General features: G+C 42.5%; 1 protein-coding gene across 1 annotated transcript in view; it reads right to left on the bottom strand.

The window, feature by feature from the left end:
* The window catches only part of CEP78 (centrosomal protein 78), a 44871-nt gene that overhangs the window by 10191 nt on the left and 13031 nt on the right, over positions 1-21649 (bottom strand). Inside the window, exons 10-13 of the mRNA XM_014608770.3 lie at positions 16244-16352; positions 11562-11697; positions 7475-7520; positions 5883-6032 (exon numbers count right to left, since the gene is read on the bottom strand). Of these exons, the coding sequence (XP_014464256.2) occupies positions 5883-6032; positions 7475-7520; positions 11562-11697; positions 16244-16352 (441 nt within the window). The remainder of the gene's footprint in view (positions 1-5882; positions 6033-7474; positions 7521-11561; positions 11698-16243; positions 16353-21649) is intronic.

Genomic DNA, 21649 nt, shown 5'->3' with positions numbered 1-21649 from the left:
AAGACAGTCATTATCTCAAAAACTATTTTTTTCCAGAAAGACTGCCCACCTGCATTGACAACACAGGTTTTATATACAGCTTCTGAACTTTTCAGAGAGCAGTGTCTTTCAGGACCATGTTCTACAACAGGGGTTAGCAACCCCCAGCATGCATGAGGCCGTTTTGCTCAGCATGCCACACGTGGCCAGGAGGCTGCAAGCCCTGCTGCAAGAAGCCCAGGCTCTGTGGTAGGCTGAAGCAGAGCCTGGCCAGCTGTGGCAGGTGAGGTGCCCCTCCAAGCTATAAGTCCAAGGCAAAGGGCCACAGAGCCAGAACCACCTTGGCAGGGGGATGGGGTGGTTCCCACCTGCAAAGATCCCCGCCCAGAGGCTCTGCAGTCTGGAGGGGAAGCAGTCACCATGACAACCAGCAAACAACTGGCAGTGATTATCTAGCAGAGCCCGTGCATGGGGCCAAATTTCCCTTCTGGGCTGGGGTACACATGGGGCTGTAGGACGCAAGAGGTACCTGGGGAAGAAGGAGGTGGTAAGTGCCAGGGTGAGAGGCCAGTACAGGAGGGGGGCTCCCTCAGCTGCCTTGCGGGCAGAGGCTTCCACTCCATGCGCTCTGTCCCAATAGGATCCCCATTCCCATTCCCCTCAGGATGCATTTGCACCATCAGCAGCTAAGGAGCAGCACCTCATCCAGGGGCCATGGGCAGGCATGAGCCCCATCACCCCAGATAGGAAGTCCCCATGCCAGCTGCAGCTAGAGCACCTTGCAATGGCAGCAGCAGTAGCGTCAGCAGGGCTCTAGGAGTTCCCCCCCCCCCCCCCCAATCACTGCCCCAGGGAAGCCAAAAACCGCTTCATAATAGCATGCTTTGGGGCCAGTGAGGAGCCTCAAGCTGCAGAAGAGGGAGACCCACCAGGGCAGCCTCACCACCCCTTGCTGCCAAAGCCTCTTCCCCTCACCCCACCTGCAGTGGCAGCAGTTCCCTCCCTGCACTGAGAGCTGGACACCCATGTAGTTCAGGGCCGCTAGGCAAATGGCTCATTCCTCTGCCCCTCCTCCTGGATCTGCTAGAAGCCTGTGGTCCCTCATGAAGTTGCCTAAGAAACAAAATCAGCCAACTAGGGTTGGTTTCAACATGGGTTGGCCCACAATCACCTCACATGGAAGAAGGACTCCCTCATACAAATGGTCCTGTTTAGACATATGTACAAAAACAGGGGCACCCGGGAGGAAGGGACAGGGGCACTGCAACCCCAGCCCCTTCCCAACCATCCACCCATGGTAGGCACACACGCACCCACTGCCAGCAACAAGAATCGTGCACCTCACAACTCTCCTGCTGTCTTCCCCTGGCATGCCAAGTCAAGGCGTAGGTTGAGGACGGGGTGTTTTTGGCACTCCTCCCAAAAACACTGCTGATCCCTATATTAGAACTTCCAAGTCTATATAAGGAGAAACAGACCCAACTAGCACCAAGTTCCTCTCTCTACTATCAAAACTCTATTATTAGAGGTATAAAATTGTAGGGAAGGAGGGAGCTTAGTTCACATCTGTGCAAGCAGTGTAGTTCCTATGAGTGACAGAGGGTCTGCAATAGGAGGCATTATAAAAATAATTCTTGTCTGGAACTTGAAAAAGGCATCAATTCGTTCAGGAGTAGGAAGAAGGGATCTAGAAATAAGCAAAAGGTAATATGCAGTTCTATAATAGTTAGTCATTGGGAGGGCTATGCTTAACTGTTGCTTGGACTGTAGAAGGCTTAAGAATTAATTACCCAATAAAAACAGGACCTCTTAAATTGATAATTCAATTTGACAATGCTTAATTTGGCACTTCAGCTATTCTCCTTGCAAGAGTTTCTTTATAATCTTGAGATTAAAAGGTTATAGGTTCAAGTAAGGTGCCTCGAGATCCTTTCTAAGGTGCTGTGGGGTGCCACAAAACATGACCACTGTTAGGTCTGCAAACAGATAAATCCAGAGATTTCAAACAGAAATCCACAGTTGTGGTCTGTCTGAGTTCTCTGCAACAGCAAAAAAGTGTTCTGTTATTTTTCTGCACGCAAAAACAAAAGTGAAAACTAAGAGATGGTACTTTCTAAGAGGTACGTCAAGTCTAAAAAGGTTGAGAGCCATTGCCTTACAGAAACTTATGTTGGAGATTAATATAACTGGTTGCAGTTTTTTCCCTCCCTTCTCAAATACTGGAGGTATTTATCTATTACACTTGGGACTTGGTCTTAGCCATCCTGAATCAAGAGAAAGAGGGACTTGCAAAAGGAGTCAGAGGGGCTTAGGAAAACAAAATTCCAATGAAAACAGAACTTTGAGAAATGTTCATGTGTTTCATTCTGTGCTAAGGACACTCCAAGTCAGGAATGGCTAATATTTTTGGCAGGCATACCACAAATTTTGCCCTGCCCCCTCCGCAAGTGCCACTCTGAGTCCCATCACCCAGAAGTGTACCTGATAGATCGGCACATGTGCTGCAAGTTTGTGCTGCATGTGCTGCCCTAAGCAGTATAGTAAAAGTCTTTTTTAAAAAGGGGTATAGCAAGCAACAGATGACACTGCATTCCCAATTACTGCCTATGTAAAAAGAAAGGCACTAATAGCTGAGAACGCAATCCTCTTCTATAGTATCTACTGGTTGATAAGGACAGCAAGACAGAGGTAGGGTGAATACGTATAAAAGAAAATAGCAACCAGGAAGTTACACTTTTTCAAGTTGAAGAGCCTTTTCTACATCAAGCTGGAATCCACGCAAGCAAAATTTAAAGAACTTTCAGATCAGCCATTATCACAAACTTAAAGAATTCTTAAAGTGTTACTTTACAAAATCAATTAAGTTTTTCTCAAACGTTTCCAAGCAAATCTTCTGTTTTAGGTTTTAATTCTGCAGCGTACTTTTGCTCTGGGAACAAATCTGTTAAAGCATTCAAAGGTAACATTTTTTTCATTTTAATATTTGTTATCTGGTTGAATCACTAAATTTCTTTCCAGGGTAAAGATTTACTGATAATAGAGACTTGTAGGTAAAGAACTTATTAAGAAAAACATCCCTACAAAACTTTTTTAGGTCTGGCTAATAAACTGAGTCTGCTGCTTTTGTATATTGTAAGAAATAAGCTACTAAATCATCATTACATATTTGCTCCATTAAAAGTATATTATTCTTGTACATATACATACACGTGTGTGCACATATATGTATATATGTATGTATGTGTGCACACATATATAATACATATACACACGCACATAATACATGTATAATGTGCGCGTGCGTGTAGATTATAAATTCTTCCAATCCTCTACACTGAGGCCATAGCACCTATAGTTCAAACAAAAGAGAACTCAATGGGATTTAAACAAGATGGTAAGTGCTTTGCATGATAAATACCTGCAAGATCTAACAACTATCTGATAAATATCTGTACCAAATTCACGGTTGAGAGGAAAAATAACATTTTAAGTTGACTATTCTACTGAGTAATATTAGAAACCTAATTTTCAAATGAGAATGACTTGTGCTGACAAATTGGTGGATATTGAAGCATATTCATGTGCAAACTTTGCTATGCAGCCTTGCTACCCACTTTTGAAAATCTGGGTTCAGTCCCTAGGCTAAAATTTTATTTTAAAAAGTATGTCATGGTGAACTACACATGGACTTTAAGACTGGTCCTAATGGTGGAAACCTATTAACCTAAATAGCAGTTTCCCAGACATACAAGTAAACTTTTTGGCACCTACACAAAATTTGCAATTCTATCACCCACTCTTACCCACGTAGTTTGGACACACAAGCATATGAGTATATACTGCATGTGTTCAGTAGGCTATGTATTCCAGATAGATACATGGCCATGCATAGGGACCTACTGAAGTAAAAAATGCACTATGCAATGGCTCCTTAAATCTTGCAGTTTCCCCTGCATGCCTCCCCGCCTTCTTCCCCCCACCACTCACTCCTGATCAGCAGGGACGCAAAAAACATAGTTTTAAATATGGCACGGTTTTTGCCTTAAGCTCCTTTGCAATTATAATATTGAAGAAGACTGCTTAACACTAGGTAGTTATGAAGAAGAAACTAGCACTAAAAGCATCAAAATGCAGAAGGGTTGGGTGGGAGTATAACACAGGAACACTTGGGTAAATTGTTGAACCAATTTCCAAGTTTTCCCCTTTTACTTTTTAAATACTAATGAATAGCTAAGTTGCAGGTTAACAATCTTTAAATATATATTACCAGCTGTAATAGTAACATAAGAATGAGAGATTGCATGATCTGGAAAGTGAAGTGCAACACAGGAATTACAGTTTTATAGCCCTTGGGAATTTCCCCATGTGTTTAACAAAGCAAATACAAGTGCTTCCGATTCCCTCTAGTGGAAAGAAGGGGCATATCAGTTCCCATTTTAATTTAGACTTAAATGTAATTTCCACAGCTTTATCAAAATCTTAGAATCAATTTACCTTGTTTTTAAAATGAATATCGTTTTAATAACACTTCAAACTTAAAGAGCCTGTAGGCTCACATTTTTGTAGTAAGAACAGGAATTAAAAATGTATAACCTTCAAAGAACAAATTCTGTCATCTTTATTTATATCCAGGAATTATTTGATTCCAACAAGGTTACTCAAGTATATCTGGTACTACACTTAATGTAAATAAGAGCATCAAAATCTTGATCCCATTGAAAGGAGCATGTATTGTAAGCTGGTGTTTGGGAACACTTCAAAAAGTACTAAATTGGTCTCGGTCCTCTCACAAAGAGAAGCTCTGGTTTCATATAAACAAATATCTACTTTTTTCTCTCTCTCCTCTCCCCCTCCATCTGAAACTGTTAAAAACCAAAGTGTTTCTTTCACATTAGAATATGTACCAAAAATTGTTGGTCAAGTCAAAGTCAGTCATTCAGCTGCCCCCTGAATCTTCAACAATTCTTCTTACATGGATCAAAGAGTAATTTAGTATTTAATTTTTATTAAGTTGGCTTATGCAAAAAAATGATGTCCTTGATATCTTTGAGAAATCTTTAAAACTATAAGCAGTGCAAGGTGAGATACAATGGCTTCAAATGTAGTTACCTGAAGCAAAAAAATAAAATCACTGCAGTTGTGGTTTAAATGATGTTAATTTGATGGTAAAACATCTCCTGAAGCTTAATTTATCAACTGCCAGAATTTCAGTGTATAGTTATCTAGTTATTCTGCCTTGTGGGGTGGGGAATGGATTATAATGCCACTAACGTAACAGAGTTACTGAGCCACTAAAACAAACCCTTTAATTTTCCTTCCCTTTTCATATACCATTAGCCCACACTATATGAAGATGTTTGCAGCAGTTGTCAGATAGTCTTGCTATAACTCTTCATTTTGTCAGATACAGCTAGAAAACAATCAGAAGAAATAAAAAAAAAAGCAAGAGGCAAATAAAGAGATTACTATAAAGCTGCATTGTAAATGGAGCTTTAAAATACGTCTAATTTCATTTGACTTTTAAAAACATTTTATACAATGTACATTACTTTAACAGTAAGAAACTACTTAAAATACACTTCATTTCTTTACTCATTTAACAAAATGTCACAAATAATAACCTTATTGTTGCTTTAATGTCACATATCATGGCCTGAAAAAGAGGAAAGTGAGTTCTTATTCATTACAGCTCTGATTCAACAAGGTACTTACTTTAAAGCATGTCCTCAATGGGACTGAGGTCTATATGGTACATAGTACACCAGAAGTATAAAAATATTCAGATTGGGTTACTTAATCCTCTTAAGCATTAGGTTCTAAAATTCCTTTCCTGCAAAAACAGAACCTTTATAATATCATTTGACTTCTATAAATATCTAACACACAAAATTACTTCTTCATACCTGTAATTGCTGATATTGTTTTACATTCAATTTATCTGCAGACTTTGTTATATCAGGATCATGCATAATGTCCTCTAAAATCCCTTCCGTTTCCTCAGCCTCAGAAGTAGAAGCACTTTCCACTGTCACTTTCACAGGAATGCCTGTCTGCTTGTATAAAACAATCATATCCAGTACATTATTAAATAATACTTGATGAAGAAACAGCATTAGCAACTGCTTCATTTGGAAGCCATTTTATTCACAGAATTCCTTCTAAATTAGTTATGACATTCATTTCACAGTTATGCACAATCTAGAAGTAGGCCTAAAAAAACATGATTAATCCTTTGCAAAGAATGTCTATGCTAAAATGGAACAATTTGTATCGGTAGGAGCAAACTTTAACTTAATTTACAACCTCTTTGGTCTGTGAAGACACGACGGGGATGGCAGAGGCACAAGCAGCAGCTGGTGCACTCCACACTGCCGGCTGAGGCTGGGGCTGTGGTGCAGCGTGGAGAACCAACGCCATGCTCCACAGCAGCAGCATGAAGCGGAGCGTGGCTCTGGTCTGGGCCATGCTGCGGGTAGCAGGAAGACAGCAAGGGGCTCTAGGTGGTCACCATCCTGCCCAGAGCAAGTCTGGCCCCAAAGCAGACTGGAGGAAGGAGGAGATGACGCCTGTGGCACCCTGTGCCTCAGGCTGGGGCCCCCACACTGGGCCGGGCAGCCTGGCCCCAACCCCCTCCAGCCTCTAGGCAGCATTTCTTGGCCACCCCACCCCTGTCCCTGAGAGCATGGGCACCGGCCCCCGGCACTGCCAGCCTGGCCACACAACTCCCAGCCACTCCCAAAAGACCCTTCCCTCTACTGGAGGAGCAGGTGCAGGTGCCTCCAGGCAGGGCCTGCTGGCAACAGCATGGAGCTGGGCTCACCGGTAGCACTATGTGCTGCCTCAGCCCTCCTGCCCCAGTACAGCCCTGTTGCCTGAACTCCTTCTCCCAGCACTAGCAGACCCCCCCCCACACACACACACCATCCCCTCATCACTCACCCCCCCCCACACACACACACACATACGCAGCCCCCCACAAACAGTCCCTAAACCCTGGCCCTCCAACACCCCCACCATAGACATACCTGTATCCAGGTGACAGGGCTGCTCCCACCACCCTGCCTGGCTGCATACCAGACGTGTGTGTGCGCACGCACATACACATGGCACCCCCTGCCTCCAATTACCCTTGCCCTGCTCCTCCCAGCCCCACATAGCTGCTTGCAGGCTGGAAAGCTACCTTTCAAAGGAGAAAATTCGTGTTTTTCCACAACAAACAGAAAACCGGACCCTGTTCATTTACAAAAGAATGACACCAGTAATAAAATAAAAAAAGGTTCTCCTGAAATGCTGAGTTGTGACAATGTATTTTCTTATGCATAGCTTAATTAAGAGACTACCATAAAGCATCACAAATTAGACAGCACTCTGCTCTGCATTTCTTCAATTTTATGGCATGGGTTCTTTATAGCAAGGTTATTTGTTCAGTATTTTATTGCTGATCTTCAGCATCGTGAATATCCCCTAGCAATACACAAATAAGAAATCATAATACCTGGATCTTCAGTGGTAACTCATGGGTACCATCCACTGGAAATCCCCTAAAATGACAGGGTTAAAATATTTGTGGTTTTTAAAAAAATAAAAATAAATATTGCAATTTGTCATGACTGCAGTTACAAACAAGTTTCTAAATCATTCAAAAGTATATAATAATTGAGAATAATAAAAGTATACTATAACAAAAAGATACAAGAATACACGACTGAATCCCTTGAACGTATTGGGCACTTTTACACATGCGCTGGGGAGGCGGGGGCGGTGCTGTAATTAGAGTGGCTCCGAGATCCACTCTAATTAAAGCGCCACCATGTCCCCCGTATCAGCATCCCGGTGCTTAAAAATAGCAGAAGGGTTATTTGAACTAAAGCTCATTCAACAAGCTTTAGTTCAAGAGCCCCTGCTGCCATTTTTAAGTGTAGGGATGCTGCTGCACAAGAGACAGGAGGCTGCTGGAGTGCAGCAATTATCATGCTCCAACAGACTCAATCGAGTCTGTTCTGATACGCTGGAATTCCAACACGCTGGAGAAGCCTCCATGTTTATGGATAGGCACCCACTGTTATTATGGTATCATTCTGTACAAGGTAGCTATACTTTCTCATCAAGAAATAGGCCAAGATTGTCAAAACTGGATATCCAACCTGGATTCTAAAGCAAGCAACATGATTAGTGCTATTCCAGCTGCCTGTGAAGTCAATATGAGATGCTGGGTGCTTGCCACTTTTGAAAATTTAATTTTATTAGGATGATAAAACATGGACTACAGAGCCTAACTTTACTCATCCAATTGTGTACATCTTGGCCTCTAATTCTAAAAGTATCCTAATAACCTGTACACCGGAGGGGGGGAGGGCGCGGCAGCGGCACAATTATTTTGGTTGGAGGGCCACTCAATTAGTTTTGGTGAACTGTTGAGGGCTGCCCTTTGACAGGTGCCCCACCCTCTGGTCACCATTGTGGGACTAGAAGTCCCGTCCCACTAACCCCTGACCTTTGCCACTAGAAGCCCCTCCCCTTGCCCCTGGAAATAACTCCTTTTGGGAGGGGGTTGCCACCTTGGAACCAGATAAAAACCAAATCATATACTAAAAGTCAAACATCTACTATAACATATTTTAATTTTATTTCAAAAAATATTTTTATCCTGATTTGTGTTTGCATAGTATATATAGATGTGATTGCAAAATAGCTCAAAATAAAGTCTTACTCCTGTATATTGTTGGGGGGGGGGGTTGTGGTTGCAAGTGTGGGTGTGTGTATATGCTGGGGGGTTGTATGGGCAGGGTGTGGGTGTATGGGGTGTGATGGAGGGCGGGGGGGGTGAGGACCCCCTCCCCATACAGCACGGGCTGTGTGTTATGGGAGCTGGGGGGTGTGAGGGGGTCCCCACACCACCCTACCTCAAAAACCCCACACCCAGCTGACCCGAGCTCCATGCTCCTGCCACCCCTCTGGGTGCAGGTCCCAGGCTCCCACCAGCTCCAAGCTCCATGTTCCCGCCCAGCTGTAGCTTTCCTACCTGCTCCCTGGAGCAAGTGCCACAGGAAGGACATGAGGAGTAGCCGCTGGAAGCCAGGGAAGCTGGGAAGGCTCCCTGGCAGTTGCAGCAGTAGCCCTGCCTAGAAGCTGTATGAGCTGGCCAGGGCTGGGACCCTCCTGCACATGAGGGTGGCAATGAAGCATGCAGGCTGGGCCGAGTACAATTAATTGGTGAGCACCTGCAGACCAGATGAAATTGCCTGGCAGGCCGGATCTAGCCCGCGGGCCGTATTTTGCCTACCGCTGCTGTACACCCTATATATGTTTTGCCAAACAAATCTTTACAAGCTAAAGCACTACAATAACCTTTATTTCTGTACAACTGTTTGTTTTATATAAATATTCCACATTAATTTATCTTTATTTGTACTGGTAAGACCAAAATAACTATTTTAGGAGGGAAAGAAAATATGCATGCATACACACTTTTTCTTGCAAACTAAATGTCAGACTTGCAAATGCATTCTGGGCTCAGAAAGCTAAACTCAATCCTTGAATAGACTGGAAAGGAAATGATTACTATTGCTACTTCTATTTTTAAATTCTTTGGAGGTACTTGGATATCATGATGGTGAAAATCATGATGCCTCATGGTTTTACTGTACTGGAGGAATATGGGTAGCCTAGAGAAGACAGGTAAGGAGACATCTCACGTAGCTAGAGCCAATCCTGTCATAAGATTTAAATATCTGATGAAAGACTTGAATTGGTATGGTATATTTAATGGGAAGTTAATACATAAATCAGCATCTAGAATTGAGTTTACAGTAACAAAACTGCTATGGTACCAGGTAGAGCCTTTCTAGTTGTTTGTGGCTTTGCTCATTCTCAGGCCACGCACAGACATTCTGTTTGTACCAAAAATTATGGTTCTCCCAGAAAAAACAAAGAAGTTTGCAGATATTTAAGCTTTTTATCCTAGAGCAAAAATAGCCACTCTGGGAGAAAACCCTGGCTTTCCTGGGTTAGTTAAATAGCTTCTGGAAGAGTTTCTCCTGGGAAACTGAACATTTGCACACCCTCCCCTGGCTTAACTCCTGAGGAACAGGAGGAGCAGAGCCAGAGAGAAGGTTCCTGGGCCTTTCCCAGAGTGGAGTCATGGTCTGGAGAAGGTAAAACGGGACAACTGATCCCTCCCATCCCATAGTCCAGGAGGGAAGAGGGCAGGCTGTCAAATTAATGCTTCCCCCAAGGGCAGGAGTGGCCCAAGAAGCAGACCTCTAATCCTCCCTGACCGGAAAGCTTGCCTGTGAAGCTCTCCAGCCATGGGGCTGGAAGAACATCTATACAGTCCAGCTCCTGGGCTATTTTTATACTGGAAGAAATTTCTTCTAGTAGAAATGAATATCGGCATGTAGCCTTCAATATGAATAGCAATAATCAAACTAACTGGTCAAGTTTGAGTGCTCTGACATATGTACATACCAATTATCTTCAGTATTTTATAACACAAGTGACCAAGGCTCTTTGTAGTATAACTAAACCTAAATTATGCAAAGACATGCCCCACCCTCCTCTATGCAGCAAAATTTATTCAATTATTCTGAAGCCCTTAACTCAGAGCATCTAATTCACATCTTAATTTTAAAAGTTAATACTTCAGATCAGTATGAGTAGATACTGGAATTTCATATTTATAATTTTTTCAAAACATTTAAGATAGCTACACAAAGATTAGGAGACCAAGCAGCTTCTACAGGCTTTAAAAACAATGCATGGTAACATTCTCCATTGCCCCTTTTAATTTTTGATTTTCTCCTTCTCCATCATTCTCCCAGCCATACGCAGTCTAAGATGTCGCTTAACTTTCCTCAAGTGGAGCAGCTCAAAAAGTTTGCTTGCCTTTCCTGACTCCTCTCTCTAGGATGAAGCCAATACATTTCCCAAGACCAAAGTCTAATGATATGTCTTTCCTGAAATGCTGTGTCATTACTCATTTCCCAGGTGACAGCTGAGCAGAGATGAGAAATTCAATTAACTCCACACCGCACTGAACACATGCACAAACACAAGATACAGGTAAATAAGGCAGAAAGGTAAAACAGCAACTGGTGAAGCAAAGGGCACGACCAGTTTTGTATATCCGTATGAAGAGAGATAGGGATTCATGTATAAAATTGACAAAAAGATAACCATGTGCTTTGTATAACAACATAATTCTAACATAAATTGATTGGAATTGAAAACAATTCTGTTGATGATAAAAGAGAAGAAACAGCATCCTGATCAGTCTCTCAGCTATGATAGGCCTGCAGAGCTAGCATAAGCAACTCTGTCAACCATTCACTAAAAAGAAATAGGAGTTTAGCATTGTGTTAAAAACTTTTTTTGAAACCTAAGGATTCAAGAAACAGTTGTAAATGCTTAGGTTTCAATATCCACTTACACAGAACATGGAAAGAAAGCATTATTATGGATGCAATATAAAATCCTTTTTTGGACACCCTGTAAATTCTAATCTTTTAAACCACTGTATGCATAATTCAACTATAATCCATAATGCATGTATTATTTTCTCCCTCCCATTCCAAGAATTTTACCTGCATCTTTTTGCACGTTCTGCAGTACGCCAAGGCAGGAAACCATCTGCACCTGGCGGTAACCGTTTGGGAGAATAACCATCTTTACCCAGTGGAGTCTTTTTTCCAGGACTTACAGATTTTTTTGATGCTAATCCTATATTGGACAGCAGGAATAGAGGATAAAAAAGAGACTTTGTCAGAGCTATAACGCAGAGAAACAGCAATAGTTAAAGCTGCTTAGACATTTCATTCAAAAGATGCTTTTGTACTTATTCATCACTTTCTCAAACATTCACATATCAAATGAAGTGTTTTAGAAGGAATCTATAGATAAGAATGAATACTTTTGTTTTTAAACACTTGAATGACAATGGTTGTTCTTCTTGTGTAGAGTGCACTATTCAGGGGTGGTCAACCTTTTTTGTACCAGGACCCATTTGTAAACATCGACAGCCAGTCTAGACCCAGTACCCCTCACCCTCAAACTGCTGTCCTCTGTCCCCAGGCCCCAGCCCCCAGTGGGTGCAGCAGGGGGGTGGGTGTGTAGAGGGCATAGGGGGCCCTAAGCAGCCCCATTTGCAGGCTGGAACTCTGCCAGCCTGCAAGGGAGGAGCCATTGTTTCCCCGAGTTTTTCTCCTTTAAAGGAGAACCCACTTAAAGTCTCTTGATCCATTTTTAAAGTTTGTTCACGTCCCTTTCATATATTCTTGCGACCCACTTTCAGGTTGCAACCAATGGGTTTAGAAACACTACACTACATGATTTTATTCTTTAGTCCATACACTGGTTTAACTTGCACTACGGCCTGGAATAGATTCCAGGATGTAGACACTTTGATGCAGGATCCAAGATAGAGTGGCCAATCGAAAAACAGGGCACGTCTACACGTTCATTAATGCACTTTAGTTAATGTGCATTAAATCTAGTACCTTTAGGCTCCTATACATGTGTGTAGAGCCTGCTCCAACAAGAAGCATATTCGACTAATCGAGTTTGCTTAAGCCCAAAAACTGACATGCTCCGGCAGCCTTCCACGTCACGTGCATCAGCAACACTGAGTACCGCAATGCGCTTTGAAATAAAATATGTTCGATGAGCTTTAAATCAAAGTGCCCAGCCACCATTTTTTCAGCACAGGGACATGCAGCAGCGCTGATACATGCAACACACGGGCACTTTTAATTAGTGCAGCTCATTAATTAAGGCATCTGGGGCTGCATCCCACAGCACGTGTAAAAATGCTCTCTCCTTCATGAAGTACTAGGAAAATGCACATTAGCCTACTTTAATGTGCATTAACTAAAGAGCATGTTTTAAGTGATGCTTTCATGTTCATTAAAATAGGCTAATGTGCATTAAAGCAAACATGCAGATGCACCCAGTGTGACATCTGAAAATATATATGTAAGAAGTATAAATTTCTGGAAAATCTCATAACAGAGCTAGATTTCTAGAAGTATAAATAGGCCCATTTGAGCTGATAAGACTCAAGTTCCTCTTCAGGGTCAAAAAAGTAAACAGAACTAAGATTTTTGTTTGATTTTATTATATTAAATGCCTCAAGCAGCACAAACTTTCCTCCTTTACCTGCATATGCTCCTGAAATTCAACCTTTTTGAAACCAACCTACTGTGCACGATGTAACTTAATTATGCTTACCTCTGTGTCTCCAAATTACTGAAGCAAAAGATGAAAGACGGATTTGTCAGCTTTAGTTATTATTTATTTTGTAAAATATTTATTATGTAGTATATTATATATTTAAGTATTATTTAAATAGTAAATGCTGAAAATACCAAAGTTATGAATAATTTGTTCAAAAAGCACTTTCAAGTGAGGAGATAGATGACAACATTTTGTACAATAGGGCAGATTCACTGCATTTTGTATTATAGGTTGTGTTACCAGAAAGCAGATAATTGTTCTACCAAACCTGTAAGAACCAGAGCAGCTTAAAAAGTTAGAAGCTCTACTGAGGCTGCCCTGGGAGCCTGCCTTCAGTAGTCCCTATCCTCTTCCTTTTATAATTAATTGTGATGTTGTTTGGTACAATTTTGGAAAATATTTTCTAAAAATCATTAACAAATTGAGAGCAAGAGAAGTAGAAATTAAGGGGAAGAAATCATGAAAAATCTGTGTATTTAGTGCAACAGAAATTTTGTGGCAAGTTAGATTCTGAAACATGTTTTTGTTTTTCTAAGTTTATTCTTTACCCTGCTTTTAGTCTGTCTGAAATTCAAGTACTAAATCCTAATTTTCCAAGGCTTTAGTGAATATTGGCGAAGACTGCTTATCTGATCATATGAAAACACTGGTCACCAACTGATCAAATTATTGCAGCAATATCTGCAAAGTAAATGTACTGTCCCTGGCAGTAGTGATATTAAGCATGCCTCCCTTAACGTTATTTTCATTTACATAACAGAGTTAAACAACAGTAATGATATTACGTAATATTTAGCTTATGCTTCTTTCCCAGACCTTTAAAAGTATATTTTGTGCCTGAAAGCTTGTTAACATGTCTCCCAACTATTTAACTGTTACAATAAAAGATATTACCAAACACATCTTGGTTCTCCTCAACCAGAAGCAGTGTCGCTATCTTCAGGTACACTGCTGAGAGACAGTGCCAATTAGGTAACCCCACTTGGCCTGTACTGCCAAGTGGACGTAGCTACACATCTTCCAGTTTAGGAGCCTGTGTGAATCAGAACAGCATGTTGAAGGGTGCTGCTGTTGCAGACAGTAAGTTTATCACGTGGACACGGCCTGAATTTTATGCTTTCATACACTGGATTACTTCCCAGTACATTTAACTGGACCTGCACTTACTGAAATTGTCCTACCTTCTCAAACAGATTAAAGGAAGCAGAGCACTAAAAACATGAATACAGCATACATGTTTCACAAACTCAGGACCCCTCTAGATATGCAAGTAAAGGCACAATGGGATCTAACTCAGGGGCCCTCTATATGTACATGGCAGGAAATACAATTGTGGGATCACATATTAGATCCCATTATGTCTTATTGCTGGTGCACGGGGAGTCCGAGATCATGATCCTGGGCTCCCCTGCACTAATTCCCATGGCTGCAAGCCCTGCAGCTGACAGAGCTCAGCAGGGCTTGCAACAAGGGCAGCATTCCCCACACTGCCTCCGCTGCAGTATCTTTATCCAATGGTGTACGGCTGGCAGTGGGGCGAACACTACCGCCAATGAAGCATCGTCAGGCACAGGACTCGCAGCAGCGGTAGCATTCCCCGCACTGCTGTCACTGCGAGCCCCACAGCCCATGTTGCTGCAGGGCTTGCAGCAAGGGCAGCACAGGGGAATGCTGACACTGCTCCTGCTTCAAGCCCTGAAGCCAAGGCGGCTCAGAGAGAGGTAGCATTCTCACTGCTGCAAGGCCCACAGCTGACAGCGCTGCCACCACTGGAAACCCCGTCATCCGGCAGGGCTGGCAGTAGATGGTGCCCACCTGTGGCTGGGAGCCTCTCAGTTGATGGGCTCCTAGCCACAGGGGAACATTTGGCCACACGCTCAATCAGTGGTATGATCAGAACCTGCTACAAAGTTATTTCAAATTTTCTGTGGAATAAACTTTGTAGCTTTTTTTTTTAAATGCCATTAATTTGTTGAAAGTGTAGCTAGGTCACACCTTAAGGCATGATTACCTGGTTAATCACACCTTAAGCATAACGTGTAGAAGGGGTCTCGGTGTAATTCTACCAAGCAATAAGAACAAACAAAAGCAAAGGCCTAGTCTCCAGTTTTTGCTCTGATATAGCTCTTCCAAGTTAGGGTGTGAGAAATGGCCACAAACTCTCTTAAAAAAAATTATAAATGGTTATTTCTTAACCAAAGACTAATATATTCATTTTCTTCCCACCAACCCTCCTGCTTCTCCCTCCCACAAAACATATGATCTCAACAGGGGAGAAATGTGTACAGTTCTGTCATCTCCTTGGAGGAAAAAAAATGTGTCCGTGTCATTTGTATTTGCCATTTCTTCTATTTACCTCTGAATTAGTACTGTTTCCATTCCAGAGAACGTGGAGGTGAGGTGTGAAGCCAGGCCCAGGGCTCCACGCAGCACACGTGCAGCTCCCCACACTTGTGCACCAAAGGGAAGCCCCGTCCGATGGAGCCAAAGGCCTGGCCCTGCTCCCTGCCACATGCAGCTCCTGGGACTCTGCCAGAAGTGGAGTGGAGCCCTGCCCCTGCTTCCCGGCAGTCCCGCAATCTGCATGTGGCGTCAGGGAGAGGGGAAGGCAGCCAGTTTCACTATGCGGGGCTTCCCCTGCAACCTGGTGGTATACGAGTGCTAGGAGCTGCACGTGCACCACAAGGAGCTTGCGCGATAGAGATGGGCTGGCCTAATTATGCTCCTCACCACCACATGCAGTCCCAGAACTGGCTGGAGCCAGACAGCAGCACCTGCGTGGGTCACAAGCACCCCAAGGGCCCACTGCATGCTGCTGGCCCCAGCTGTGTGCCCTGGGGGGCAGTGTGTTGGGGGTCCCCTAGCCAGATGAAATTGCCTGGCAGGCCAGCCCCTGTATTTTGCCCACCCCTGTTCTAGACCGACACAGACATTCACAACAGTGAAAACGTGTGTGTGTGTGTCTGTGTGCGCGCGTGCTGGGGGGGGAAGAACTCAAAAGCTTAGTTCTATGCAAAAAGGAGAACTATATTACCAATACGAATAGTAGCTTTTCCTTTCCGACCACTTCCTAGGACAATAGTTCTTTTCTTTGGTTTAGTTTTCAGAACATCCTTTGAAGAAGGAGATGTTAGCCACTTGTACTAGAATATTAAAAAAAAAAAACAAACAACCAAATATTTCATTTTAGTAGCCAATATTTCTAAAGGTACTAGTTTAGTTTTATAATTAATATTAAGATTATACATTTTATTAATAAAAAGTAAATTTCACTTATGCAGTTTTAATAACAACAAGGTAAGGTCTCAGTATTCAGGAATACAAAGAACTGAATCCTCAAGAGTTTGGAGAGATTTTGATTTAAATAAAACTCAGTACGTTTTGACTGTAAACATAATGCGACACAACATTTAGGGAAATTTTCTGGAATTATCACTACAGCACACTCCCCTCCTCCATTTTTATTTCTTCTGGAAAAATAGGTCAGATATTACAGTAATAAAAATAGCACCTGCTCTGAACATGGAAACTCTGGCACCTGACTTTCATGCTCTACATCAAGCTGACTTCATAGGAATCAGGGTATAGGCTCTGGGTACATTACTCTAGACAAATAATGACTTCCAAACATAAAGGTTTTTTCAAACCAGCAAACATTACAAGAATTTGAACTACATCTGAAGTCAAAGTGAAAACTGTGTTTTGGAATTACTACTTTCCTTTAAGGTTACATTGCATGACTCCATAAGCTCTCAAAAAGAATTAAATCTTATGAACAGCCCTCTAAGTTTATAGCCAAAGCATTTATTCCAACATTTTGTCAGTCTTTTTGAGTGCATTCCTCAAAAAGCAGGTATGTTAGAGTTTGAGAGTCCGCTCTAAAAAACTTACATAGGTTTGAAATTAATACAAAAATATTTGCATCATACCAGAAAGTTCTTTCCCCAGGCATTATTAAGGACAGTGAGGCTCAGAGGAGTGTCATGTAATAATACTATATTCTTCAGATTTTACTGCAGAACCAACACAATTAGGGAAAGTTAACTGGATATTAATCTAAATCTGCCTCATTAGTCAACAGAACGTTTAAGCTTTGGTCACAGAATTTTTTTCAATTAGTGAGACTGCTAAACAGAAATAAACTTAAATTGTAGAATTTACAGTGGAGATTTTTTTTATTTCTACTTCTAAAGAATCCAGCATGCTGGAGATCCTAGTAAACGACAAAGGCTCCAAGGGCAGCTATACACAAGCCGCGACGATGTTCTGATGCACTGCGCTGGAGCATGGTAATCACTGCACCCCAGCAAGCTCCAGTGTCTTTTATATCAGCATCTCTGCATTTAAAAATGGTGATAGGGGCACTATCTAAACCTTATTCAACAAGCTTTAGGTACAGTGCCCCCGCCACCATTTTTAAGTGCAGGCACACTGATACACAAGATGCTCTGGCACTTTAACTAGAGTGGCTCCGAGAGCCACTCTAATTTAAATGTCCCCCCCTGCCCCATAACCCCCAGCACATGTATAAATGACCCAAGGTATTACAATAATACTATAACAACTTGACTTTCAAAGTACAGGTTGAATTTCCAGGTCTGACAAAAAAAAAAAAAAAAAAAGATGTTACTTATTGTTAACTATTGCTCTTGAAGTTTCCTCTGTGTATACATACTCACTTGTCATATGCCATATATAAGAATACATCACTGGTATCAAACTTCCTTGAAGAACTATATTAAGATGTATAAAAATATATATATAAAAGGAAGTCCACCCTCAACAAACCAAGTTCCCTCTCCCTATCTACAGAATACTAATATTATATAGAACTTCACAGTAGAAGAGGAGACAAGCTGGTTGTGTGAAATCACAGAGGTAACTCTTGAAAAAGTTAACGACATGTAACTTCTCTTTTCTTCTTCAGAATCCTATCAGCATTTCCACTTGTGGAAGTCTAGCAAACAACAATCTCCTGGAAGACGCAGATCTAGACATGCTTACGTCACTCACAAGAACTGGGCAATGGAGTGTGAGGGGCCAGATCCCATTCCATCTATTAAGCACCTAAGCACAATCCTATTCCACCTCATCCAAGTCCCCAAAAGTTATTAAAATAAAAATTCTGGTGGGTACCCTTCTCCTCACTACTTTTTGTATCTTAGTTTTAAGGCTCAGATAATTGCATACTATAAAAATAGATTTCCAATGTTTTTCAGGGATATGAGGAGAGAGAATTGGATCACATGTAAGTACTTAAATTGGTGAAAGATTAGGATGTAGTTCTAAACTTTGCTTACCTCCCCCCAGGGATTCAGCTTAAGATAGGGGTATTGTGGTAGTTCTCGTGGAATGGGTCTCCCTAACATCTCTCCACATGCAACTAATAATCTAATGGACTTTCTGAAGGCATTTCTTGATATTTTCCAAGTAAAGACAAAACCCTTTTTTATACTGAGGGCATAGGATTAATACCTCCTGCATTGAAATGTGGACTGATGAAGAAAGCAGAGGAAAATTGCAAGGAAGGTAGAAATTCGAGACTTCCATAGAAGTGAAAAAGATAGTTCCTCGTGGTGACTGTTCTTCTGAACCACAGTATGTAGCTGAAGTAGCCAATGAAATTGCAAAAAGGTAATTGATATTAGGAATATATTTTGATTATTCAGATACTAGCAGTGATGAATATTCCCTGCTGTTTGAAGAGAACAACAATCACTGCAAAGTTGTGCTGAAGCTTCTTTCTTCAGTGGGCAAGATGAAAGAGTTCTGAAGTGGTAATTTTCTTTTTTTTTTGTCTAGACACAGGATCTCAGGTGGTTGATACAAGTCTGCTTAAGCCATGAGTGGGCATCCTTTTAGTTGGTATTCAGTTTGCAAACTTCCTGCAATAAAAAAGGATAATATATCCTAAGGCTGACTTAAATTTGAACAGCCTTATGTTCTCATTGATATTTCTAAGTTATGCCTCAATCACTTCTTGAGGGATCAAGTAATAATCAGAATCAACCCTTTCCTTCCACATTGGTGTGGAACCTCCTCTCTGGTTCCTTTCTAAGAAAATTCACTTCTTCAGTAGATCACTTTTATAACAGGTCTTGCAAAAGAAGTATAGATTGGTAGGTATGTAAGGGAGGATCTATATCAAAAGCAGGCAATTATTTGGGGCAGAAGGCCGCTAACCGAGTTGTGGCAAACTATCGAGGGCCACATTGGTAGCCCCACCCCTTGAAAGGTGCCCTGCCCCCTGGTCACCATCTTGTTACCGGAAGTCCCGCCCCATAACCCCTGACCTTTGCCACCAGAAGTCCCTCCTGTTGTCCCCCCACAAATACTCCTTGCAGGAAGGGATTTTGCCATCTCAGAACCAGAAAAACACCAAATTATATTCTAAAAATCAAACATCTATGACACTCATGAATTTGATTTCAAAAAAAATTTTTGTCCTGGTTTACACATTTGTGTAGTATACATAGAGGTGATTGCACAATAGCTTAAAATGAAGTCTTACTCTTGTATAGTGGTGGGGGGGGGCATGGGTATAGGCTTGTGGGCACAGGTGACTGGTAGGGTGGGTACAGGGCGGGGCCCATTCAGGACAGGGCAGGTTTTTTTGCCATGCAGGCCAGTGGCGTTGGGGGGGGGGGGGGCGGGGGGGAGGCGGGGGAGCGGCAGCACTAAGCCACGACACAGAACTATAGGTGGAGATATATATATATATATGGAGCTTCTGGCCTGCCCCCAGGCCTGCCTACAAATTATGCCACCCCAGACTCAGGAGGCACGAGTCACCCCTGCCTGTAGGGGCTGTTAGTGTGTGTGGATATGTGGGGGAGGATGTGGATGTGGGGATGTGAGGGTTAGGTGATAGAGCATGTGTGTGTGTGTATGCAGATATGTCAGGTGTGGGTGGATAGGCTGGGCTGTGTGAGGGGGTGTGGGTGTATGGCAGTGTGAGGTGGGAGTGGGTGCACATGTATGGTGGGGTGTGTGTGTGTGGGAGTTGCCGGGACACACAAACATACACACTCCTGGCCCTGGGGTACCCGCACAGGCTGTGCTCCTGTGGCCCGGTGATGCAGCTGGGGCCACATGGTGCTGGAGGCGGTCATGTGCAGGGGAGCAGCACAAGCCATGGCAGGCAGATACTTCCAGGTGGGGGGTAGGGGTAGGAGAGGGCTAGGGATGGTGTGGAGCCAGGCTGGCTTTGTTTGTGAGTGCCGCTGGCTTCCCCTGGGTTCTCCTGTCATCTTTGACAGGAGCCAGGATAAATACACATTTTCTAAATGTTTTAGGTGCCCCACGGGCTGGATAGAATGGCCTGGTGGGCCAGATGCAGCCCATGGGCTGTATTTTGCCTGCCCCTGAGCTATATACTGTGTCCTGTATTGATCAGATATAATCAGGTACCAGACACTACAAAAGGAGGAGATACAATTGGTGTGTAGTTCTCAACTTGTCAAAAATTGCTGTTTGAAGGCTGATACTGAGAGCTATGAGAACATGTGATAAAAAAATCCTGCTCTAGTATTTCCCCAAATCATTTGCCAATAAGTAGTTTAGAATATGGCATATACTGCCTCGGGAACTCCAGCTCTTGGTATTTCAGAGAACTTGTCTGGAAGTAGAAGCCTGTGTTGGAAGATCACTTGGGTTGAAGAACAGGCTGTGTTAATTCCAAGGACTGTGCTGTAGCCTTTGTGGCTTGGATCCTCTCTACAGCCCCAACAGTTTTGTCACTGAAGGGACATCCCTTGCAAAATAGGAGTTCTAGGTTTTTCCTACAATTCAGAAACAGAGCTCCTTATCACCACTCCAGAAACCATCACTCTCATATTATAGTATTGACAATACCATACATTTCTCTTAGGAGAATAGGATTCTTGGTGACCAGGGTTCTGGCTGTTTCATTCCATTCCTTAGGCATCGTATCTAGAATAGGACTTAAGACATCCCACAAAGGGCACAACTGGAAATGAAACATCATAGCTTGGTATTTGATCACTTGAAAGCCTAGAATGCTTCTCTTTCAAAAGAGAGTGACTTCTTGCTACTGCTAGTTCATTCTGGAGTGAAAAATACTTTGGAATTTGTAAATGGGTGATGTAGGAAAAACGGATATCCTTGAACTCATGGAGAATTCATCCTGTCAGTTTCTTGGAACACATGTGGGGATGAGCATGGAGAGCTAGATATGCCTGCCCAGGTTGAAAGGACTGTAAGTAAAGCCAGCTTCATTCTGTCTATACATATCTTGTACTCAAGAGCAGATGAGATATCCATAGGGCAGTAGCCTCCATATGCAATATGCATATTTACCATCCTCCTCAATAGTTCTTGAAATGATCTCTGATCATCAGGACGGGAAACAGAAGAACCATCAATCTGTGGCTGTTATGGTTCTTTCAATAAAAATGTCAGTCTGAGGGGACCAATACCT

The sequence above is a fragment of the Alligator mississippiensis genome, chromosome 3, assembly GCF_030867095.1.
Source record: "Alligator mississippiensis isolate rAllMis1 chromosome 3, rAllMis1, whole genome shotgun sequence".
In the NCBI taxonomy this organism is placed as follows: Eukaryota; Metazoa; Chordata; order Crocodylia; family Alligatoridae; genus Alligator; species Alligator mississippiensis.
The sequence above is the reverse complement of the archived record's forward strand: the minus strand, read 5'-3'. Positions and strand labels throughout refer to the sequence as shown.